The 19623-nt window shown below is 46.9% G+C and overlaps 1 protein-coding gene across 4 annotated transcripts in view; it reads left to right on the top strand.

Annotated features, from left to right (window-relative positions):
• Positions 1-8744: 8744 nt before the first annotated feature.
• Positions 8745-19623, top strand: part of CLSTN1 (calsyntenin 1) — a 49883-nt gene continuing 39004 nt past the window's right edge. For 3 of the 4 annotated variants that reach the window (XM_048519366.1, XM_048519365.1, XM_048519367.1), the window contains exon 1: positions 8746-9093. In XM_048519366.1, the coding sequence (XP_048375323.1) occupies positions 9021-9093 (73 nt within the window). In that variant the 5' untranslated portion in view covers positions 8746-9020. Of the gene's footprint in view, positions 9094-19623 lie in introns of all 4 variants that reach the window. The other variant, XM_048519364.1, reaches the window with a different exon arrangement.

Here is a 19623-nt window from a genome sequence, read left to right on the forward strand (position 1 = left end):
TGCTAGTGTTAATTCACTTGGTTAATGTTGGACCATGTTAATTTACTTGGTTAATCGGAGCGAGCATCCAGGTCAGCATCTTTTGGCAGCCTCAGCAGAAGCTATTGAAACTCTTGATGGAAAGGAAGAAGGAAGAGCCGTTACTGGTGTCTTTAAGTATCATGCTGGATCAAACACGATAGCCAGTTCCAAGTTAGCGAAGCTAGACTCTTGATAACAAACGTCCACATAGCACCACAACTGAGTCTGTAGGCTAGATATCTTTGTGATTGATCAATCCTCTCTACAATTTTCAGCCATCAAGACAGGCTGTGAATGCAACACCACTTTGAAGTGAAGAAGCAATCACATTCTTATGTTCCCTTTCCTCCAGCAAGCCTTACATAAGGCATGTCTCATTTTATTTGTAATGATGCAGAAACCCTGTAAAGTAGATTGCCTTTGGTCCACATAATGCGCTACTAGACTTGTCATCTTTGTGATGCTCTGGATAAAAAGCTCCATGAAAGAAGAATAGGAGCCCAATAGTGAACGTTGACGCTGATTGCGGAACGTTTCTTCTTGATGTCCTAGTTTTCTACTTTAAAGGAGTTTTAAAAAATAAAACAGCATTCAAAAATGGCAACTTCCACCTGTCTTCAGAAGGGATGCCATCCTTTATCTAAATTTCGTTTTCTGCCACAGTTGCAGCTTAACTTTTAGCTATGGATGTTAAGCTCTTTGGAGCAGGGCTTCATCTCTGCAAAGGGCTGGGTTCGCTCGATGGCCCTCTGTGAAGGAGCTCCCCCCCTTTGCTGCGGCTGCACAGCGACATACCTGCTTCCTTGGGACTGCAGAGTGCAGTGGTGCCTGTGTGGAAAACAAGGCGGGAGGGTTGCTGCTGGAGGAATTTGGAGGGGTGTGTGAAAAAGTCTATCGTTGTGCTAATCAGGAGCAAAAGCAAAGCGTGCAATTAATATGCCAGCAGAAGATAGGGCATGCATGCTAATAATAAGAGATAATTGGGCTTAAACAGCACCCTCGGTCATGGGCTGTGTGATGGGGAAATGGTGTTTGTGCTCCTTTTTGAATTAGCAAAACGGAATAAATTAGCACCCCCTCCAAATGAGCTGCTCTTGTCAAAAGGGCAATGGAGGCAGACACTTAGCAAAACTTACAGCTTCAAAGGTGGAGAAGCGGGAGCATCTGTAAGCAGGATTGGCAACAGCAGACGGCATGCTTGGACAGCTGCTTTGGCCCCAGGGCCCTTCCCGACACCAGCTGTGATGCTCTAACCTGAGCTGCAGAGTTGTATTCTGCTGTATCATCACGAGGTATGGAGGATGGTTGCATGGATACCCAGAGGAGGGAGCTGGCAGGGCTCCATCGCACTGGGACCCACCAATTATTAGTTGTATTCTGTGCTGTCCTTCGAGAGGGAGAATGGATATGTGTGGAATTGCCACTTGAGCTCACGATGCACACGGGGCCCCCAAACACCTGGAAGTGCCCCTGTGTGCATGTGAAATGAAGGTGTCACATCTCACAGAGAACACATCATATCCAAACAGATTTTAGGTGGAAACTGCAAGATTGCCTGTTCAAACGTTTGTGTCATTTCTAATTGGATTCCCAGATGGAAGTCTTGAGTGATGGCATAAACCCAGGAATCAAGAAACGAGAATGGGCTTGGAGGCCCAGCCTAGCATACAGGTTGCCGGTTTATTTTCTAAGCACTCAGGTTCCTGTTTTTACATTCAGAGATGTGCGTTCAAAACAACATCAATTTATTAGCAAGAAGCTATAGGGATAAGAGCAACTGATTTCAAGACACGACCACATGTGCAGTCTACAAGTCTAGCCAGGGTCCAGCAGGGATTTGATCCCATGGGACAACCAATTCACAAAAATATCCAAGGTGGGGAAGCAAAGTGTTCCATTTTAACATAGACAATAAAAACACCACAAGCACATCTACAGTTTTCAAATCTGCCTGACCATTCCCACTGCTCACTTCAGACCACCTTTTGGAGCACATTTATTTTCTTTTCGCAATGCAAAAGGCACCACGTCGTAACCTATCAGTTAACATTTCCTAATGCCCATTTGACCTCTGTTGCTCTTGTGACTCTGCAGAAGGCCACTGTGAACCAAAAAAAGATGTTGGTAGTGGGGGAGTCTCAGATAAAAGGAACAAGAGTGTTTGCAGAACTGTCATAAACTGCCCTTTGGAGAGATTTGGTTGCCCTGGAGTAGCAACTGGGAGCATCTCTGACAAATTCATGGAGTTCAGCTTGCAGGTGGCACGCTGCAGCTCAGAAGAGGCCTCCTATTTATAGACGCCATATGGATCCTCCACGGAGTTGTCGATGGTTTATTTAAGAGACGCAGGTGGGGTGTTCTTCGAAGAACCGGCTGGGAAGGAGAGACGTCTACAAGAGAGTCAGATTGGATTTCTTTCAGTCAGGGGCTGTCTCTTTATCTTGTGCTTTTGACTCCCCTCATTGTTATTGCTTATAATGGATCTTATAACTAGAAGGGTCTTTCCTGCTACCTGAGGTTGATTTACCTGGGATGGCAGCAATTGAACCCAGCCCATTTTCTCACCAGGCTTCCCCAAGAGGGTGTCCATGGGTTTTATGGCACCCATCATTTTATGGCACGCCTTGGTGCCTGTCAAGCATTTCAGAAATTGGATGCAGCCATCGTAAGTCAAAGCTTGTTATTGGTTGCCTTCATTAACATGAAAGGGTCTTCATTGGATGATGAGCAGGGACATGGTTCGTTCAAATGGCACCCGGGGCTTACCTTGGCTGCTGTCCCGTCCCCCCAGCTGAGACCCCACTCCATTAGGGATGGATGCAGCTGAATGCCAGCGAGCAGGGCTTACTCCACCCCAACCTCTATGTGGAGGTTGGGAGCCGTGCTCTCCCTACTTGCCAGCATTCAACTGTGCCCTGTCATGAACTCCTGGGGAGGGGGTGTGGCCCCAAAATATGTCTCCAGCAAGTGGCCCCTGGGGCTCCTGCCCCCTAGCTACACCACTGATGAGGACAAGGACTGATGGGCTTTAAATCCATTCCCCCCTTCAAGCTTCCCTTCCTTCCAGGAGGGGTGAAAAGAGGTAATCTGTTTGACTCTGCCTCTACAGGCAGCCATTTTGATTTGGCTCTGCCTTCTGTAGCAGCCATTTTGGGATTGAGCTCACCACTTCCTCTTGAAAACTCAAAGGTGCCGACAGGCTCAAAAAATTTGGAGACCTCTGCTCTACACAAAGCTTGTGTTCGGTCCTTCAGTGACGGTCCCACAAAATAAAGCGGTTTCTAGATTCAAGTCTTTTTGACAGAAATTTGGGATATAATATTGTTTTCTATCAAGTCAGCCTGTTGGTTCACTTCACTCAGAATGGCCTCTGAAAGGCCAGAACCTCAGGTAGAGAAAAGAGCTTCTTAAGGTCTTGCTGCATGCAATCGTTTGAACCATGAGCCCGCTAAAGTTCACTGATGCCTTGGCTGCTAGAGTCCTGCTTTTTAGTTTCAGCTTTTGAGGTTTTTGCTGGGCAGAGCTCATGCATCTCCAAGCTTTTATTTACGCTCACGAGGACTAGCAACTTGCTGTTGACATTAAAAGAGAATACGTGTGCCTCAAGACGACAGTTCCTCTCCCACATTCTGACCTTGCATGTTTATGCGCTCTGCAATGCAGCGTGTGAGAAGCAGACTGAAAACTGTGGAGAAACACATCGCAGGGTTAATTGCTCTATTTCCCTCTCCCCAAAGTGTTCTTTGTTGTCCCTGTCTTATTGAATTTTCCTGTTTTCTCTTTTCATTCTCCCCCACCCTCGCTTCTTCCGATAAGCCTGCACTTCAATGGCTTATTGAGAATTCCCCCAATGCTCTCCAAAATGTCAAGGGAGATGATTTTCATCTTCCCAATTGCAGAGGCCTTCATTTGCATCCCCTAAATCAGTCTGCAGAAATGATCAAAGCGCAAGATGGAACGTTTCAAAGGGGCGGGTGGTGAAGAGGGACTGGACTAATCCTCTTAAACAGAGCCCTCCCCTCTCCCCAGCAAAACATGGAAGCAATTTTAAAGAGTAAGAAAGGCCAGAGAAGGGATCGTCGGAAGGATCTGAGCCCTTTGCCTTCTCCCTGGTCGGTTTGCCCTTGACAGCACCCAACTGGAACAATATCCATCTGTTACGTCTCTGGGACGAGTCTTCTCCCTGTTCCGGCAGAAATTTCCAGGGATGATCCAAAACAGATCTGCTATCCTACAAAACAGTTTAAACTGCAAGAGTTTTTATCCAGTTAAAGAAGCTGAACTCAAACATCAAGATAAACTTTAGCCTGATCAAACGTCCTGATGCCTGTACGCAGGACGTGGAGGTTTCAAACCAAGGTTTGTGTCTAATTTATGCACTGTAGATTGTACAAACTCTGGCTTATTGCAACATCTGACTTCACAAACCACATTTTGTTGAACAGCAGCAACAAAATTCACACATCTGGTGGCTGTGGGAAAGAGGATGCTGTATGTGATAGATAGATGTGTGGGTCTAATCCAGCAGGGCTGTTCTTGTAGTCTTAGCTATCACTGGTTATTTGCCTGGAGGGATAAATAGAACCTCCATGTATAGGAGCAGCGTCCCTCCAAATGCCAGGTACAGGGGTCAATTAACAGGACAGGTTTGTTGCTTTCTTGGCATGCCTGTGGATTTCTCAAACGCATCTGTTTGTTGGATGGAGAATCCAGGGTTAGAAGGACTTGGGGTTGGGTCCAATATTGGTCTGCTTGGATTTTATTTTTATGCAAATTTCAGCAGTAGTGGAGGCCACTCTTTGGCACTACTGGTTGGTTGGGGGGCGTTATAGAATGGGGGTAGACTAACTTTTCAAATCCAGGTATGAATGTATTGAGAAACAGTTGCCCACTGCTTTTGTTTGTCAGATGGTCTCTGTCGCCAGAGGATGAGATTCCTTAGGAAGACAGCTACAGGAAGCTAGCTATCTGTTCGATTGATTTAAAAAGCCAGGCTGCCTGGGAGGGCTGTCTGCCATTCCCCAGTGTGAAAAAAGGGTCACGTGACACATCTGAAAATAAAATCAAAGCTGGAAACAATAGCATCCCAGAGGCACCACAGTTTATTTCTGAGTTTCTTTTTTTAAAATTTCTCCGAGGGAGGGAAACAGCTAAAGATGGGCATGGAAAAAGAGAAATGCTCAAGGGTTTGTTTTTGTTTTGGGCAATTCTGAAAGAATCCCAGGTCATCCGCTTTGCGACATGCCATCAGCCAGAGAGGCCAACAGCTCCCCAACGCCTAATTGAGTCTCCTCTCCCCCCCTCCTTTTTGCTCCTCATTACAGGAGGGTGGGAGGCACAGCACTCCTTTGCTAACGAACAAGTTGTAGGCACTTTAATTATTTATACCAGCAGGCTGGTGGAAGTGTGCAAAACATGTGGTGCTTTCCACTGAGAGAAAAGAGCCTTCGCAAGAACGCAACTGGCATCCATGTACTGTCATTTTTCTTCTGGCTTCTCTTTTTTGTGTGGGGATCTAGGTTTGGCACAGTCTGAAGGGGCTCTGGTTCGGAGGCAGCTCTAGCAAAAGGCGTCTGGGTGAGCAAAGAGAGTGGAGAAGACAGACATTAAGAGGATAAAAGGGCTTGGACAGCATTCCTTGTACGATGAATAGTTGTGGAGCCTCTAGCCACAGGAGGAGAGAGGCTGTGACTCAGTGGAAGAGCTTCTGCTTGGCATGCAGAAGATGCCAGGTTCGATCCCCGGCAACTCCAGTTAAAAGCACCAGGCAGTAGGTGATGTGGAAGAAACGGGAAAACTGCTTCCAGTCTGAGTAGACAAGATGTCACTTGCTTACAAAAAAGTCAAGACTTCATTACACACCTCACCTTGTTATCTGCTCATACGGATGCTGCAATGCAGCAAGACTGGGGAAAAAAAGCATTCAAATTTAGCTGTGGTTCCTCCCACATCTTCTAACTAATTGATGAGAACTTCAGAACGCAATTGTAATTTACAGGGAGCTGCATCCCCCATAGGATTGTTCTGTGCTGTTTGCCCTGTAGGATGGAGCAGCTATCATTGGGCATTACTCTGTTCAGTGGAACTATCACATGGGCTCTTGAGGGCTTGCCAAAGGGATGGAGTCCTAGCCACCTCTGCGTCATCTGCCTCCCTCCCTGCTCCACCTTTCTTGGCAGCCTGCAGAGCAAAGAAGAGGTTTCGGATTTGCAAGCTGAATACAATACAGGGCAGCAGTCAAAGTATCCTTCACAGCAGCAGCTTGGTGTTTACCCTTTGAAAGCATAGAGGTGTGTCCAAGTCAGCAGCCTAGAAGGGAGACAGAGGGGAGGGATGACTGTGGACAGAGATGGAAATGCTACCCTGCTACAGGGAGAATTTGGTTTCCTCTGTGCAGCCATTTCACCCCACCCATCCATGGCAGAGTTCTGTCTCCATTCCTTCCCCATATTCCTTTCCTGACCCTTTCTCATTTCCCACAAATCTCATCCCTTAATGTAGGAAGGCTCTGACATGTACAACTTAGGCTACCTAGCCTATTGAAAGCTAAGCAGGGTCAGCCCTGGTCAATATTTGGATGGGAGACCGCCAAGGAAGGGTTGCCATGCAGAGACAGGCATTGGTAAAACACCTCTGAATGACTCTTGCCTTGACAGTCCTAAAATGGCTGCAACTTGATGGCAATTTAAAAAAATGTAGGATTACCAGCTGTGGATTTCATCCACCTGGTACGTGGAAGTGGGTGGAGACTTGAACTGGGCAGGGAAGTAGATTCCTGCTAAGGGCAAAAGCCTTAGGTGAGCTCCGTGGCTGTCAACGTGTTGGGATTTCTGCATGGGGAAATAGAGCTGCATGCAGAATGGGATGTCCTGCTGCCTCCATCCCTCTCATGGCAGCAGAGGAAGGACACATGGTAAACCGTAAATCCCATGTAATTGACTGTAGGTTTGCAACCTCAAGGAATTGGGGTTTGGAAGGATTCCTCCTGTGAGATTTTGCAGAGCAAATTACCAGTCAAAGTATTTGCTGGGCTAGACAGTTTCAAAGGCTGACTCAGCAAAATACAGCTCTTGAATAAACATGCCCAGAACTGATGCTGCTTGGCTACAGTTTTGTACCCCTGCTTGCACAGAAGTAAAATCCTAATTTGGTGGCATTTACTTCCAAGTAAAACAGAAATGCATTTGGATTAAGGCTGACTGCTAGCTACAATTCTAGGTGTGTTTACTTGTGAGCAGAACCCCCACTTTTGAACTAAGACTTTTACATTGTGTGCCTAAACCCGCATTTTGAAGGCTTTATTTTGGGTAAATATGTCTTACAACTGGGTTCCATTCCTAAACACACTTGCTTCTTTACTTGTTACCAAAACACCTTCAGCCTATCCAAAAATGACAAAATAATGCTGAACAACTTGAATGACTCTCGCTTGGCCTTAACAGTTAGGCTTTCCCTGAGCAATCAGAGATTTTTTTTCCTGGCTATTCTTAACACTTGTTATCAGTATCTGTTAATTTTCATTTAACCATCAGACTACTTTTCCCAGAGTAAACTTCATCCCCTTGCTTATCTTTTCGTGCTGGCTGCACTGACATGGATAATTTACACTTGAATGACAGAACCCAGCCATTCTGTCTCAGCTGCTTCCCCCTGTAATCCTCACCATGATGTGTCTGTAAAGTGCCTCCAGGCCCAGCTGATTCAGGGCAGGCAAGCAAGAAGCAGGAGGTGCTTGGCCGTGGCCTTCCTCTGCACAGTCTTCCTTGGTGGTCTCCCTCCCAAGGACGGATCCAGCTTATCTTCCCGGGTCTGAGGAGAGGGCTATACCGTGCTACCTTTCCTTTCTCTCGGCATCATGGAGGTTTATAAAATTATGCGTGGAATGAAGAAACTGGACACAGAGTTTTTCCTCCCTCTCACATAATATTAGAAATGTGGGGTACCCAATGAAATTGTTGGGAAACGGATGGAGATCAGTGGGGTATAGTTGTACAGAGCCCACCGTCCAAAGCATCCGTTTTCTCCAGGGGAACTGATTTCCATTACCTGGAGACAGGGCCGGAGTGAGGGGGAATTGCGCCCAGTGCACTGCACACACCCCATTCCCCTTGGCGCTACGCCACTGCCTGGCGATCAGCTGCAATTCCAGGCCTCCCCTGGAAACTGGCCATTCTACAAGATTGTTGTTGTATGAGGATAAGATAGAGGAGAACGAAGTAATCCATTGGGGAGGAAAGGGGGCTATAAAATGAAGTAAAACAGAAGTCCTATAAATAAGATGTAAATCAGTGTGCAGGGGTGGACCAGAAAGGGAAGGGATCCGACCTCCCCCTCCTTTCCTTCTCTCCCACCTCTACTCTGCAAGGTTGTTGTGTGATGATAACATGGAAAAGGACGATGTGATCCATTGGGGAGGAAAGAGGGGCATAAATGAGGTAAAACAGAAATCCTGTCAATGAGATGTAAATCAGTGTGCGGGGAGAAGGGGCAGAAATGGCAGGCGCCCGACCTCCCCCTCCTTCCCCGTCCCTCCCTTCTCCCCCACCTCCCCCTACGGACATGGTCTCTCCTGCCGCCCCGCTCCTCTCAGCGAGATGGTCTCTCCCCCGCCGCCGCCTCCCCCGCTTCTGCAGTGGTCTCTCCCGATGCCCGCCCACCCCTCTCCGGCCGGCCGCTTGGTCCCTCCCGCTCCTCGCCTGGCAACCGGTGCGGGGGAAGAGGGAGGGAGCGGGGAGTGAGGGCGCCGCCATCTTAGTTCGCTGCCAGCCGTGCTCGGCTGAGGGGAAGGACCGCGGCGGCGGGGGCGCTTCTCCTCCTCCTTCCCGCTCGCTTCTCCGGCCTCAGGCTTCCTGCTCCTTTCCGGCGGGGGCGAGCAAGAGACCCCCTCTTTGCGGGGGGTGGGTCGGGGGGCGCCGGGGCGGTGGTGGGAGGAGGAGGAGGAGGAGGAGGGGGTGAAGAAGAAGCAGCACCAGCAGCCGCCCCCCCTGGCCGGGCCGGAGATGCTGCGCTCCCCGCTGGCCCCCGCCTGCCTCCTGGCTGCGCTGCTCTGCGCAGGGATCCGCGCCGCCCGAGGTGAGATTGCAAAGCCGGGGTTGGGCTGGGGGGGGGGGGAGGGCAGGAGGGTGCTGCCCCCTCTCCCCCCCCCCCCCGGTGCCTGTTCAGCCTTGCAGTGTGCAGACTTGTGTGCAGACTTGCATGCATTGCGATCGCTTGACAATTAGGAGCAAGGGCTGTGCAAAGCGTTTGAATGCATCGTTACGGGCAAGAAATATCCCTTTGCTGCGCAAGGGATGTGCAGCCGTTTCGATATGCACAGATACGAGGAGAGGATCTGCAGTCGCTTGTATGCACCGCTGTGAACAAGGAATATGCAGCCACTTGAATGCATCATCATCATCGCTATTATTATTGTTATTATTGTTATTATTATTAAGCAGCTTGCAGCGTGGCGTTGTTGTGAGCCAGGGCTAGTAGTGATGGATTTGGAGCGCTGCTGTCCGCCCGGACGTGTCGATCAATCGGGCTCCGACTTGGGTGCGGGGCTAATGGGGCGACCTGGCGTTTATTTACTGGCTCCGGGGGATGTTTTTGGGATGAATGCGGTGCAGCTGCTTTATTGCTAAACGTCGCGGCCGCACAGCGTGGTCAGTCCAGATAGGGAAGACCCAGGAGTCCGGAGCTGCAAAATGAAGCTGGACCCCCTGTTGTATTTTTATGTCTACACCAAGCGGCTGGTGAGGATCTTTCGTATTAATGCCAGCCTGTTCAGTGTTGTGATGAAGATATTTAATATTATCACAATACTTTTATTTGCTGTTAATGTGTTTAATTGCGGGCGAGGGTGCTGTAGCTTGATAATGTTGCTTGCAAGGGCACTATAATGCTCATAACTACTCTGTCCACAGAGCATTAACAATAACACCACATTGTTAAGTGAGCAAAGATATTATAATGATCGCAGTAATATTGTACTACTTAATATCCTTCCTAATAGTGTTGATATGGTATGGCAACATTACTGCAATATTCAATTATAGTCTTGTTAATGACACCTTCTGTTATGACATCCTTGTTAATAAATAACGTTGATACTTTAATCACTTTTTATTACTAGGATACATGCAGTATCCTTAAAAGCTCCTCACATTATCGAAGTCATGAATGTTGTAAACGTATCCATTTCCAAATGGATCTCCTTATTTATTTTTACAGAAATGTTACAGCATGTTGTTAGTACACGTTAAAAGATGTGACGACTTGATGTGGTGCTTTTTGCGCAAGGATTGATCTTAAAACCATGTGTCCCAAGGTATCATTACAAACTGTGAAATGTTGTTCTGAAATATTAAAGGTGTTATAAGATGTTGGTAATGTAGTAGAAGACATCTCCTTAGGGAAGCAGGAAAAATGACTGTGTGTGGCTTAATTACCTCGCTTCTCATTTTTCTCTAAGCTTCACTCCAGAGAATCACCCCATTGGTATGCGGAACCCCCTCACACCCCCCCCCCCAAATAGAATATCTTCTTTTATATGTAAATCTGATTGCTGCTGCCCAGGTCAGGGTTCTGTTTATGGCCCATATCCTGCTTTCCCAATAGCAACCCTCCCATCCCAGTCTCAACAAACACCCTCCCTCTCCTTTAACATCCTGTTGGTTAACCTTACCACAGTATATGTTCTGACATTCACCTGCTTCTGTTTATCTTTCGATTCCTCTCCCAAGACATGGCATCCTTCTACATCCCTCCCTCCCTCACTTGGTGCATGCCTGCAGAAGCAGAGATCTCTTTCCTCCCCATGGCAACCCATCCCGGTAGCAGTTGGCCCCATAACCTCCCCTTTTGGTAACCCCCCCCCCCCGTAACTTCTATCCCTTCCCCAAATCCATGCACTTGAAGCAGAATCTGCCTATAAAATGGCATCCTGTTTTCTTCCTTCTAATATTTCATCTTTGGTCCCAGCAAGACCTACCAATTCACCCCATGTGCTCTAAAACTCTTTCTTGGCTCCGTGGAGCTGGGGGCGGGGTCGTCTTTTGTCCCCCTTTGAATATTTAGTGTTCATTCTCCTCTCAGGTAACCTTGTACCCTGAAGGATTAAGCAGTCTTTGACCAGCACGTTTTGCCGACTGACCCTGTGCCCTCTCCAGGGATTTTTCTTCCTGTCGCCTTGTTAAGCTCTTCCTCCAAGGGTATTTTTTCTAAAAACCTGGCAAATGCTTTGGAAGACCTTCCACCCCCCCTTTCCTCCTTTCTGATGGGGAAACACGCCCCTTAGGTGTATGCTTCTGTGGCACCGGCACCGGCCCCCTTTTGATCCCTTTCCTTTTGTGTGTGTTTTCAAATCCTCCTTTGTGTCCAGCAGGCCGGGGACTTCAGTTTCGCCACCAGCACCCCTGCAAACGCACCTCTGCTTTTCATCCTTCTTGATTTGAAGGATGCGCCCTCTGTTTCCCTGGTGGCTCTCCCTGTTTGATCCGTGTTTACATCTCAATTGGGATTTAATTCACCACAGCAGCCCCCTCCCAATCAGATGTCCTCTTCTGCTGGTCAGTGCTTAAATGGGGAGGGGACATTCTTGGGGATTTCCTGTCCTCCTCTTTAAGAGCAGCCATATAGAGGAAGTGTGTGTGGTTTTCCTCCCTAGCCATTACCATTATCGCAGTTTATCTCTTTATTTGCTTTGTTTGTACCCTGCCTTTCTCACCAAAGGGAACCGTAAGCAGCATTGTTCTCCTTTACTCCATTTTATTCTCACAACGAGGTATGTTAGGCTGAGAGACAGCGATTGGGCCAAGGTCACCCAGCAAGCTTCCATGGGGGAGTGGGGATTCAAACTCAGATTTCCCGAATCCCAATACAACATTCTAAGCCCTCTAAAACACTGGCTCTCTAAATAAATTGCGGCCCTTGATATTTTGCGTGTGCATGCTCATGCTGTCCCATGCTAAGGGATGGCTGTAGGCCTGGTGTTTACATTCACATCAGCAATGAAATCTCCACCCTTTGAGCCGCTTATCTCCTTGTAAACACTCCCCCTCCCCAAATTTACATCAGTGATAGTTCCTCTTGCCCCAGGTGTTGGACAAGTCACTAGAGAGTGATGTTTCACTGCTAGCCCGAAGGGGTGTGTGGAAGGGGTGGGGTGGGGAAAATACTTTTTAGTCTCTGACAAAAGTTTTGAGCCGTTCTTGAGCAAGCCGGACTGAGGCCTGCAAGTGGGTGTTTTCTGGGAGTGGAAAGCAACGTTCTCTGCTTCTTCTGCTGCTGCTGGTTTTGGCTGGCGCTCCGCATTATTTGGGAGGAATGGAATGTGAATGCTTTGGGGTGATGGGGAATCTGCAGCAGTGGTGCCGGAATTACATTTGCATGCCTAGATGTGTGTTGTGCTCCTGTTTTCTTTGTTTGGGTGTACAGAAATGGTTTTCTCCCTTCCTGTGGACCCACATTGTCTCTGACTGGGTTTCCTTTTCTTGTTGTTCCTTTAAAGACAGAGGGACAGAGGTTGGAAGGAGAATAGCCAGGGAGCTTTTCTTGCATATTGTGAATACTGCCAGTCTTCTTCAGGTGTTAAGATTGCTGCTTAGGTGTGGAGAGCAATTTCCCACCCTTTCCTTCAAACAGTGGAGAATTGTACTTTTGATCCGTAGCTGTGAATAGCTTCAGTAAATTGGATATCTCATTGAATTTTGGCAAGCTTTTAACCTGTACAATTTCGCTGAGAGCGCTTTGTGGTGTTTTTAAAGCAAGCACAGGTCTTCTCTGCATTTGTCAGCTGCTTCATGTTAGAACTACTCAAACTCTTGAATATGGCTTGCCCTTGCAGAATGGAAAAATGGCAGCTGGTGTTCAAGGTTGCAAGCACTTCTTTCATGTTTTGGTCATAGGTTTCTTGTTCAGGTCATAGGTCATAGAGAGGGCCAGTTAATATTCTGAGTCCTTTGGAAGAAAATTTAGATTATTTTTAGCTTGGAACAGAAATTGTGATTTTAAATTTTGGTTTATGTATTTTTATATATGCTATTTTATGTGAATTACCTACATTACTTTGTGTATTAGTATATAATGTTATGTGCTATATTACCATGTGTGGTACTGAAAGCTGATCAATTAAGAAAGTAGATTCTTTTGAAATGTGGTGTTGGAGGAGAGTGTTATGGATACTGTAGACTGCCAAAGAACCAAATAAGTGGATTCTAGATCAAATCAAACCAAAACTGCCCCTAGAACAGTGATGGCGAACCTTTTCGAGACCGAGTACCCAAATTGCAACCCAAAACCCACTTATTTATCGCAAAGTGCCAACACGGCAATTTAACCTGAATACTGAGGTTTTAGTTTAGAAAAACAGTTGGCTCCGAGGCATGCATTACTCGGGAGTAAGCTTGGTGGTAGTCGGTGGCTTGGCTTTGAAGCAACCGTGCAACTCTTCCAACAGGTGAATCACGACCCTAGGAGGGTTTACTCAGAAGCAAGCCCCATTACCAGCAACCGAGCTTACTCCCAGGTAAAGGATCATGCTTTAGTTCTTCGCATCAAAATCAGTGGGGTTTAATAGCGCTTAACAGGGTTACCTACACTGCTTCCCCAAATCTAGGTTGTAGGTTTAATGCTAATAATCGAGCCCAGCGGCCCAGGCCAGCCTAGATGTTTGTGGGGGGCACTCTGCGCATGCCCACAGAGATGGCTCTGAGTGCCACCTCTGGCATCCGTGCCATAGGTTCGCCACCACTGCCCTAGAAGCTAAAATAACTGAAGTGAGGCTGTTGCAGTGAATGTGAGGCTGTTTGTCAGATAATGAGAAGACAAGAGTCGTGGGAAAAGACAATAACGCCAGGACAGGTGGAAGGCCACAGAAAAAGAGGAAAACCCTCCATGAGATAGATTGACTGTATAAAGGAAGCCCCAGCCCTCAGTTTACCAGACCTGAGCAAAGCTGTTAACAATAAGATGTTTTGGAGAATATCGATTCATCAGAAGCGACTTGACAGCACTTAACACACACGCACACATCTATATCACAAACTGCCTTGAGCCCTGTAGAAAAGAAAGGCAGCTAATGGATGTTTGAAATGAATGGAACATTTCTCTCTCCTGCCCATGACCGGAGTACATGAATATGGAATTCCAAGTTGCTGGTTTTTTAAAACCCTGATTCTTAACTGAGACGCTCTCTTCGTTGGGCCTGTGTCCAAACACCGGGTGCTCTTCTTCTGTGGACTGTGCTTGTGAACGCTGATCTGGATGCACTAAAATCAGCATCATGAGAAAGAGGCACCAAGGTACCATAGGATCCAAAGTAGCATCATGTTAGCCCACCCCCAAACCCACAAAGCTCTCTTCTCACCATTGAGCATTGGTCTTCTCAACCTGGGGTATGTGTACCCTCGGGGATATGCACCAGAGCATTTGGGGGCACGCAAAAAAATCACATAATGTGTTTGCTAGTGGGGGGCACAATTTTAGGAAAATGGGTTGCCAAGGGGTACATGAGTGGGAAAAGGTTGGGGACCACTAAATTAAGACATCAAATCACAAGAACTTGCTTCTATCTGGAGGGATCCTGATCCTTAAATTAAGAGGTGGAGCTTTGCTAAGTTGGCTTATTTGAAACAAAAGAAGCTCATCCGTGCTTCTGTCTGCAGGCGGGCTATCGTTTCCAGGGTACATTTGTCACTCTGCGAATGGGCTGGGGAGTTTGCCGACTGAGCATGCTCAGCTTGGAGGCTCATTATGTGTTTAAATCATCAAAATTGCCACATGCCTCCAGGAAGCCTGCAGATCCCCCCCCCAATACATGCAAAACCTACCCAAGAGCTGCTCCTTCCGGGTCCCCTAATATCCCCTCAATTTGGTGCATTGCTGTGAAACGTCTGGGCTGCCAATGGGACTGGCACGCTTTTAAGCAGACGAGGCTGTTCACTGTTAGTTGCTTCATGGTGATAAAAAAGCAATTCTGCTCAGGTTCCCTTCTTTTGTTTCTGCTCTTTCAGTCCTTTGGGTTTTTAGCACAGCAGGAAAATGCTTTTGTTTGGCCTGGGAAAGTCTCCCTCCCCCTTCCCCCCCCCCCCACTGTACTTTAAAGGGGATGGCTTTGAGGATTTGTAAGGTGTCTGTGTGCTACAGGGTTGCCACTGAACTGTGCTCCACAAGGGATTTCTTTAAAGCCCGTCCAGTTCTTTATAGGTCTTGCTCTGCAGATAACCCCACAAAACAGCGACGTGGCCAACCTGCCTTCATGGGACTAGGAAAGGGTGAAGAACCAGCATGTGTGAAGCTGTCAGAGCCCAGCTGGCATGAAACTGTTTCTTTTTGGTTGGTTGGGGTGGCTTTCTGGGCTGTGTGGCCGTGGTCTGCTAGATCTTGTTCCTAACGTTTCGCCTGCATCTGTGGCTGGCATCTTCAGAAGTGTATAACCCTACCCCCCACCCCCTACAATTCTGGGGCCAACTAAGGCAGCCATCAACCCCCCCCCCCCCCCCCCGGCCTAACCCAACCACGTCACATTTATGTCATCCGACTCTTATAATAAATGAGCTCCACGCCTCTAGATTACATTAATATCTGTTTGAAATCTTGGGTGGTTTATTTGTTTTTGTTTAGCTAAGCTGCCTGCTGCTGCACAAGTCAAGCCATTGCTCCGTCTAGCTCTTGTGTTGCATGTCCGAACAAGCTCTCAGTCAGAGAAAAATCTTACCTAATGCCTGCTACCTGTTTCTTATGGGTTACAGACCAGCTGTATAAAAAACATACAGTAGCAACTGCGGAGTAGAAGCTGTAGCATATGACTGGGTCGTTCGTCAGTATGTAAAAAGGAAAAACTTTTCCCCCCATGGACGGTGCTGAGTTGTAAAAGTGAGAAAGGCTCGTATTGTAAATGGATAGCTTGAGAGCTTTTCACTGTGAGATTAGGGATCCAGGAAGACATGGAGTTATTGCTGCTTCAACTTGGATTGATGGTCTCAGTGAAGGTGATATAAGGTCACACAGATTGAGGCAAGAAAACCAGCCCCGTAGCAGTACCCAGGAAGTTAGTTGTTGCTGATGTGGAACGACTCATGCGGTTTCCTGGGAGTGGTTTTGTTTAACCACAGACAACTTTCTTATCACCCCTGCCCTTCAATTTCCAAGGATTCTGTTTCCTCAACAGCTTTGTATATTTCTACAGAAGAGTTGGTGGCACAGCAAACATTTGGATGGACTGATTTATCTGGGGGGAAAACATTGGGTTGCACCCCAGTTCTTACCCGAGTAGAGTTTGTCAGTTCCAGTATATTTGCAGGACAGTCTCCTTCCACAGTGCCAGTATATCTGCAGGACAGTATATCTGCATGTTGTCCCTTTGTGTTTTGGAGATACTCCATTGTGTGAGGTTCTCCTTGGGTTCTCAGATGTTCTGGTCTGAATGGACTAGATGCTTCTCCATTGCCATGGCTGTGGGTTGCTTTTGAAAAGTGTTCCTTTAAAAATATTTGTGTGACTATGTAGCATCTTTCCAAATACCTGCCAGCGTGGCACAGTGGTTAAGAACAGCTGGATTCTAATCTGGAGAACCGGGTTTTATTCCCCACTCCTCCACCTGAGTGGCAGAGGCTTATCTGGTGAACCAGATGCGTTTGCGCACTCCTACATTCCTACTGGATGACCTTGGGCTAGTCACAGTTCTCTCACAACTCTCTCAGCCCCACCTGCCTCAACAGGTGTCTGTTGTGGGGAGAGGAAGGGAAAGGAGCTTGTAAGCCACCTTGAATCTCCTTAGAGGAGAGAAAGGTGGGGGTATAAATCCAAACTCCTCCCCCCCTCCTCCTCCTCCTCTTCTTCTTCAGCCCATTTTTTTAACTCATCTGACTCTCTAACAGATTTGCCCATTGACTGCTGATATCTCCCAACCCCCACCCCTGGCCCTTTCCCGGCTGTCCAGCAGATTATAAATGTTTCTTGATCATTTTGGCAGGTGTGAATCTTACCTGCCACAGGTGGTTTGGAGAAAATTTAAGAGCCTGCTGTGCACGGTCTTGAATACTTTTAGTAGAAAAGTAATTTGTGCAATTTGAGGCTTGGCCTTGAATACTTGCAGACGTTTTGAATTGGCGTCTGTCTACCTTTCCCCTTGAAATACTTTTTCTAAAATAAAGCTGGGCCTTTCCTCAATCGAGTTTAGACTCCATTTTAAAAACTGCCAGCTCCTGTGGCAAGTTGAATTTAAGCTGCTGCCACTCATGTGTCGAGGAAGATTCCCTTCTTTGGTGGGATTAGATGTGAGCTGGTCTGTAACCCTGTCGCATCTTATCATGGGATTTGCAGCAGATTCCAGCGGGGTCTCCTTGGCAGGGCAGAATATTGTATTTCGAGAAAACTCGCAGAACCTGTCCTTGCTTCTGTGGCAGGAGATTAACGGAGGTTAAGTGACTAAGTGAGTTTATTAATGTCTTTGTAGACGGAGCCTTCGTATTCCTGACTGTGTGAACGGTTGGGCATTCTTAACGTGTTGTTTGTGGGGAGAGCCATTGGGAATTCCAGATAATTTTTGAATCAGGGTATAGATGCATGCATGCGTTATTTACCCTCCTCTCTTATGCTTAGGATTTCCAGTGACTTGAATTTGGATGAGTGTCAGAAAGTGCATGTGAAATTGCCTTATATGACAGGCGGTAGGTCCATACTGCTTTGGTATGTCAGGCAACTTGTCTTGAGGGTTTCAGATGGGTCTTTTCCCCCTGGTAGGTCCCAAGCTCCATCCCTGCCTTCCCCAAAAAGATTTCCTCACAAAGAAAATGAGCTTATTGGTGAAAAGGTTAAACCAGAATCAGTGGATTTGCAAAACTCTGCAGAACCAGACATTTAGCTTGGCATACTTTGCCCTGGTTTGCAGCAGCACTCTACATTTTCAGGCGTAGAGGGTTCTTTCTCAGCACTTGCCAGGAATCGAACCTGGGACTTACTGCATACATGCAGCGTGTTATTCCACTGTGGCCTGCTGGGCTTTTCAGAGATCTCCTTCCTGGTCTCTGGAAAAAACAGTTTGATGAGAGCCGGCATGGTGCAGTGGTTTGAGTGTTGGGCTAGGACAGGGGTGGCCAACCTATGGCACTCCAGATGTTCGTGGACTGCAACTCTCATCAGCCCCTGCCAGCATGGCCAATTGGCCATGGAAGCTTGCTGGGTGTGAGTAACACTGTCTCAGCCTAACCGAGGAGGAGGAGGGGGGGTGTAGTAGTAGTAGTAGTAGTAGTAGTAGTAGTAGTAGTAGTAGTAGTAGTAGTAGTAGTAGTAGTAGTAGTAGTAGTAGTAGTAGTAGTAGTTTGGATTTATACCCCCCCCTTCTCTCCTGTAAGGAGACACAAGGTGGCTTACATGCTCCTTTCCCTTCCTCTCCCCACATCAGAGACCTTCTGAGGTAGGTGGGGCTGAGGGAGTTCTGAAGAACTGTCACTAGCCCAAGGTCACCCAGCAGGTATGTGGAAACACATCTGGTTCACCAAATAAGTCTCTGCCACTCAGGTGGAGGAGTGGGGATTCAGACCCGGTTCTCCAGATTTTTTGAGATAATATTTGGGTTCAAATTTTAGAACGCTGAAAAATTTCAGTAAAAAGCCGAACAAAGCTGATGGTTATTGGCCTTATTTGGCTTTACTAAAAAAAATTGGGTTTTTCAAACTTGAAATTTACTGAATAAAAAGATTGTTCTCGCCCCTGTTTGGAACACACAAGCATATCAGAAGGAATGCCATTCGCCAGGCAGAAACAAGGGCTGCTGTTGTGGGTGCTTATCTAAATTGGGCATTTGCCACCCTGAGGGACAGGTTGAGTTAGAAATAACATCCCTTGTATTAATTTCCAGATTGAATTTTAACAGGCTTTCTGTTGAAAACATCAGAAGCTTTAAAAATTAATCCCATTTAAGAGACAAAAAAAATCTGATTCTCTTTCATTCATTATTAAACATCCCAAAATGGACTTAATCTTATTAACCTTCCTAAAAGACTACTTATTAATCAAACTGTAAGGCTAAGATAAGAATTTGTGCATAATAGACAATTGTTCTAATATTCTCTGTAGGTAACTTTAGATAGCCTGTGTGTGTATGACAGGGTTTCTGTTTTCTATGTACAGATTTGTTTGTTACTGTAATATAAAGATTATTACGCCCACTCTCAGAAAGATGTGACTTTCTGTGCATGCCTAACCCATAATAGGAAGAAAATGGATAGCATGTGGGTGATTTTTCAGGATCACTACTTGGGCAGGATCACTACTTACATCAACCACACCATGTGTGCTAGCCATAATTTGTAACTCAAACCTTTGTTTACCAGCAGATGTACCAGCAAAAAGCCATCAAAACGATCTCTGATCCACTGGTTTACTTCGACGAGGGCTTGGCATGATGTTGGAATTGACCTTTGTCTCAAATAGGCAATTTGGGGGCTGGAAGCCATGCAGACAGGCTGGGGTTTGTCGTGTGTGCATCTGTAAATATAGCAGGGATCCCCAACCTTTTTGAGCCTGCAGCCACATTTGGATTTCTCACATGGGATGGTAGGCATAGCAGAAAAATGGCTGCCACAAAATGGCTGCTGCAGGAGGCGGAGTCCGTCACAA

This window comes from Sphaerodactylus townsendi, linkage group LG16 (genome assembly GCF_021028975.2).
Source record: "Sphaerodactylus townsendi isolate TG3544 linkage group LG16, MPM_Stown_v2.3, whole genome shotgun sequence".
Taxonomy (NCBI): domain Eukaryota; kingdom Metazoa; phylum Chordata; class Lepidosauria; order Squamata; family Sphaerodactylidae; genus Sphaerodactylus; species Sphaerodactylus townsendi.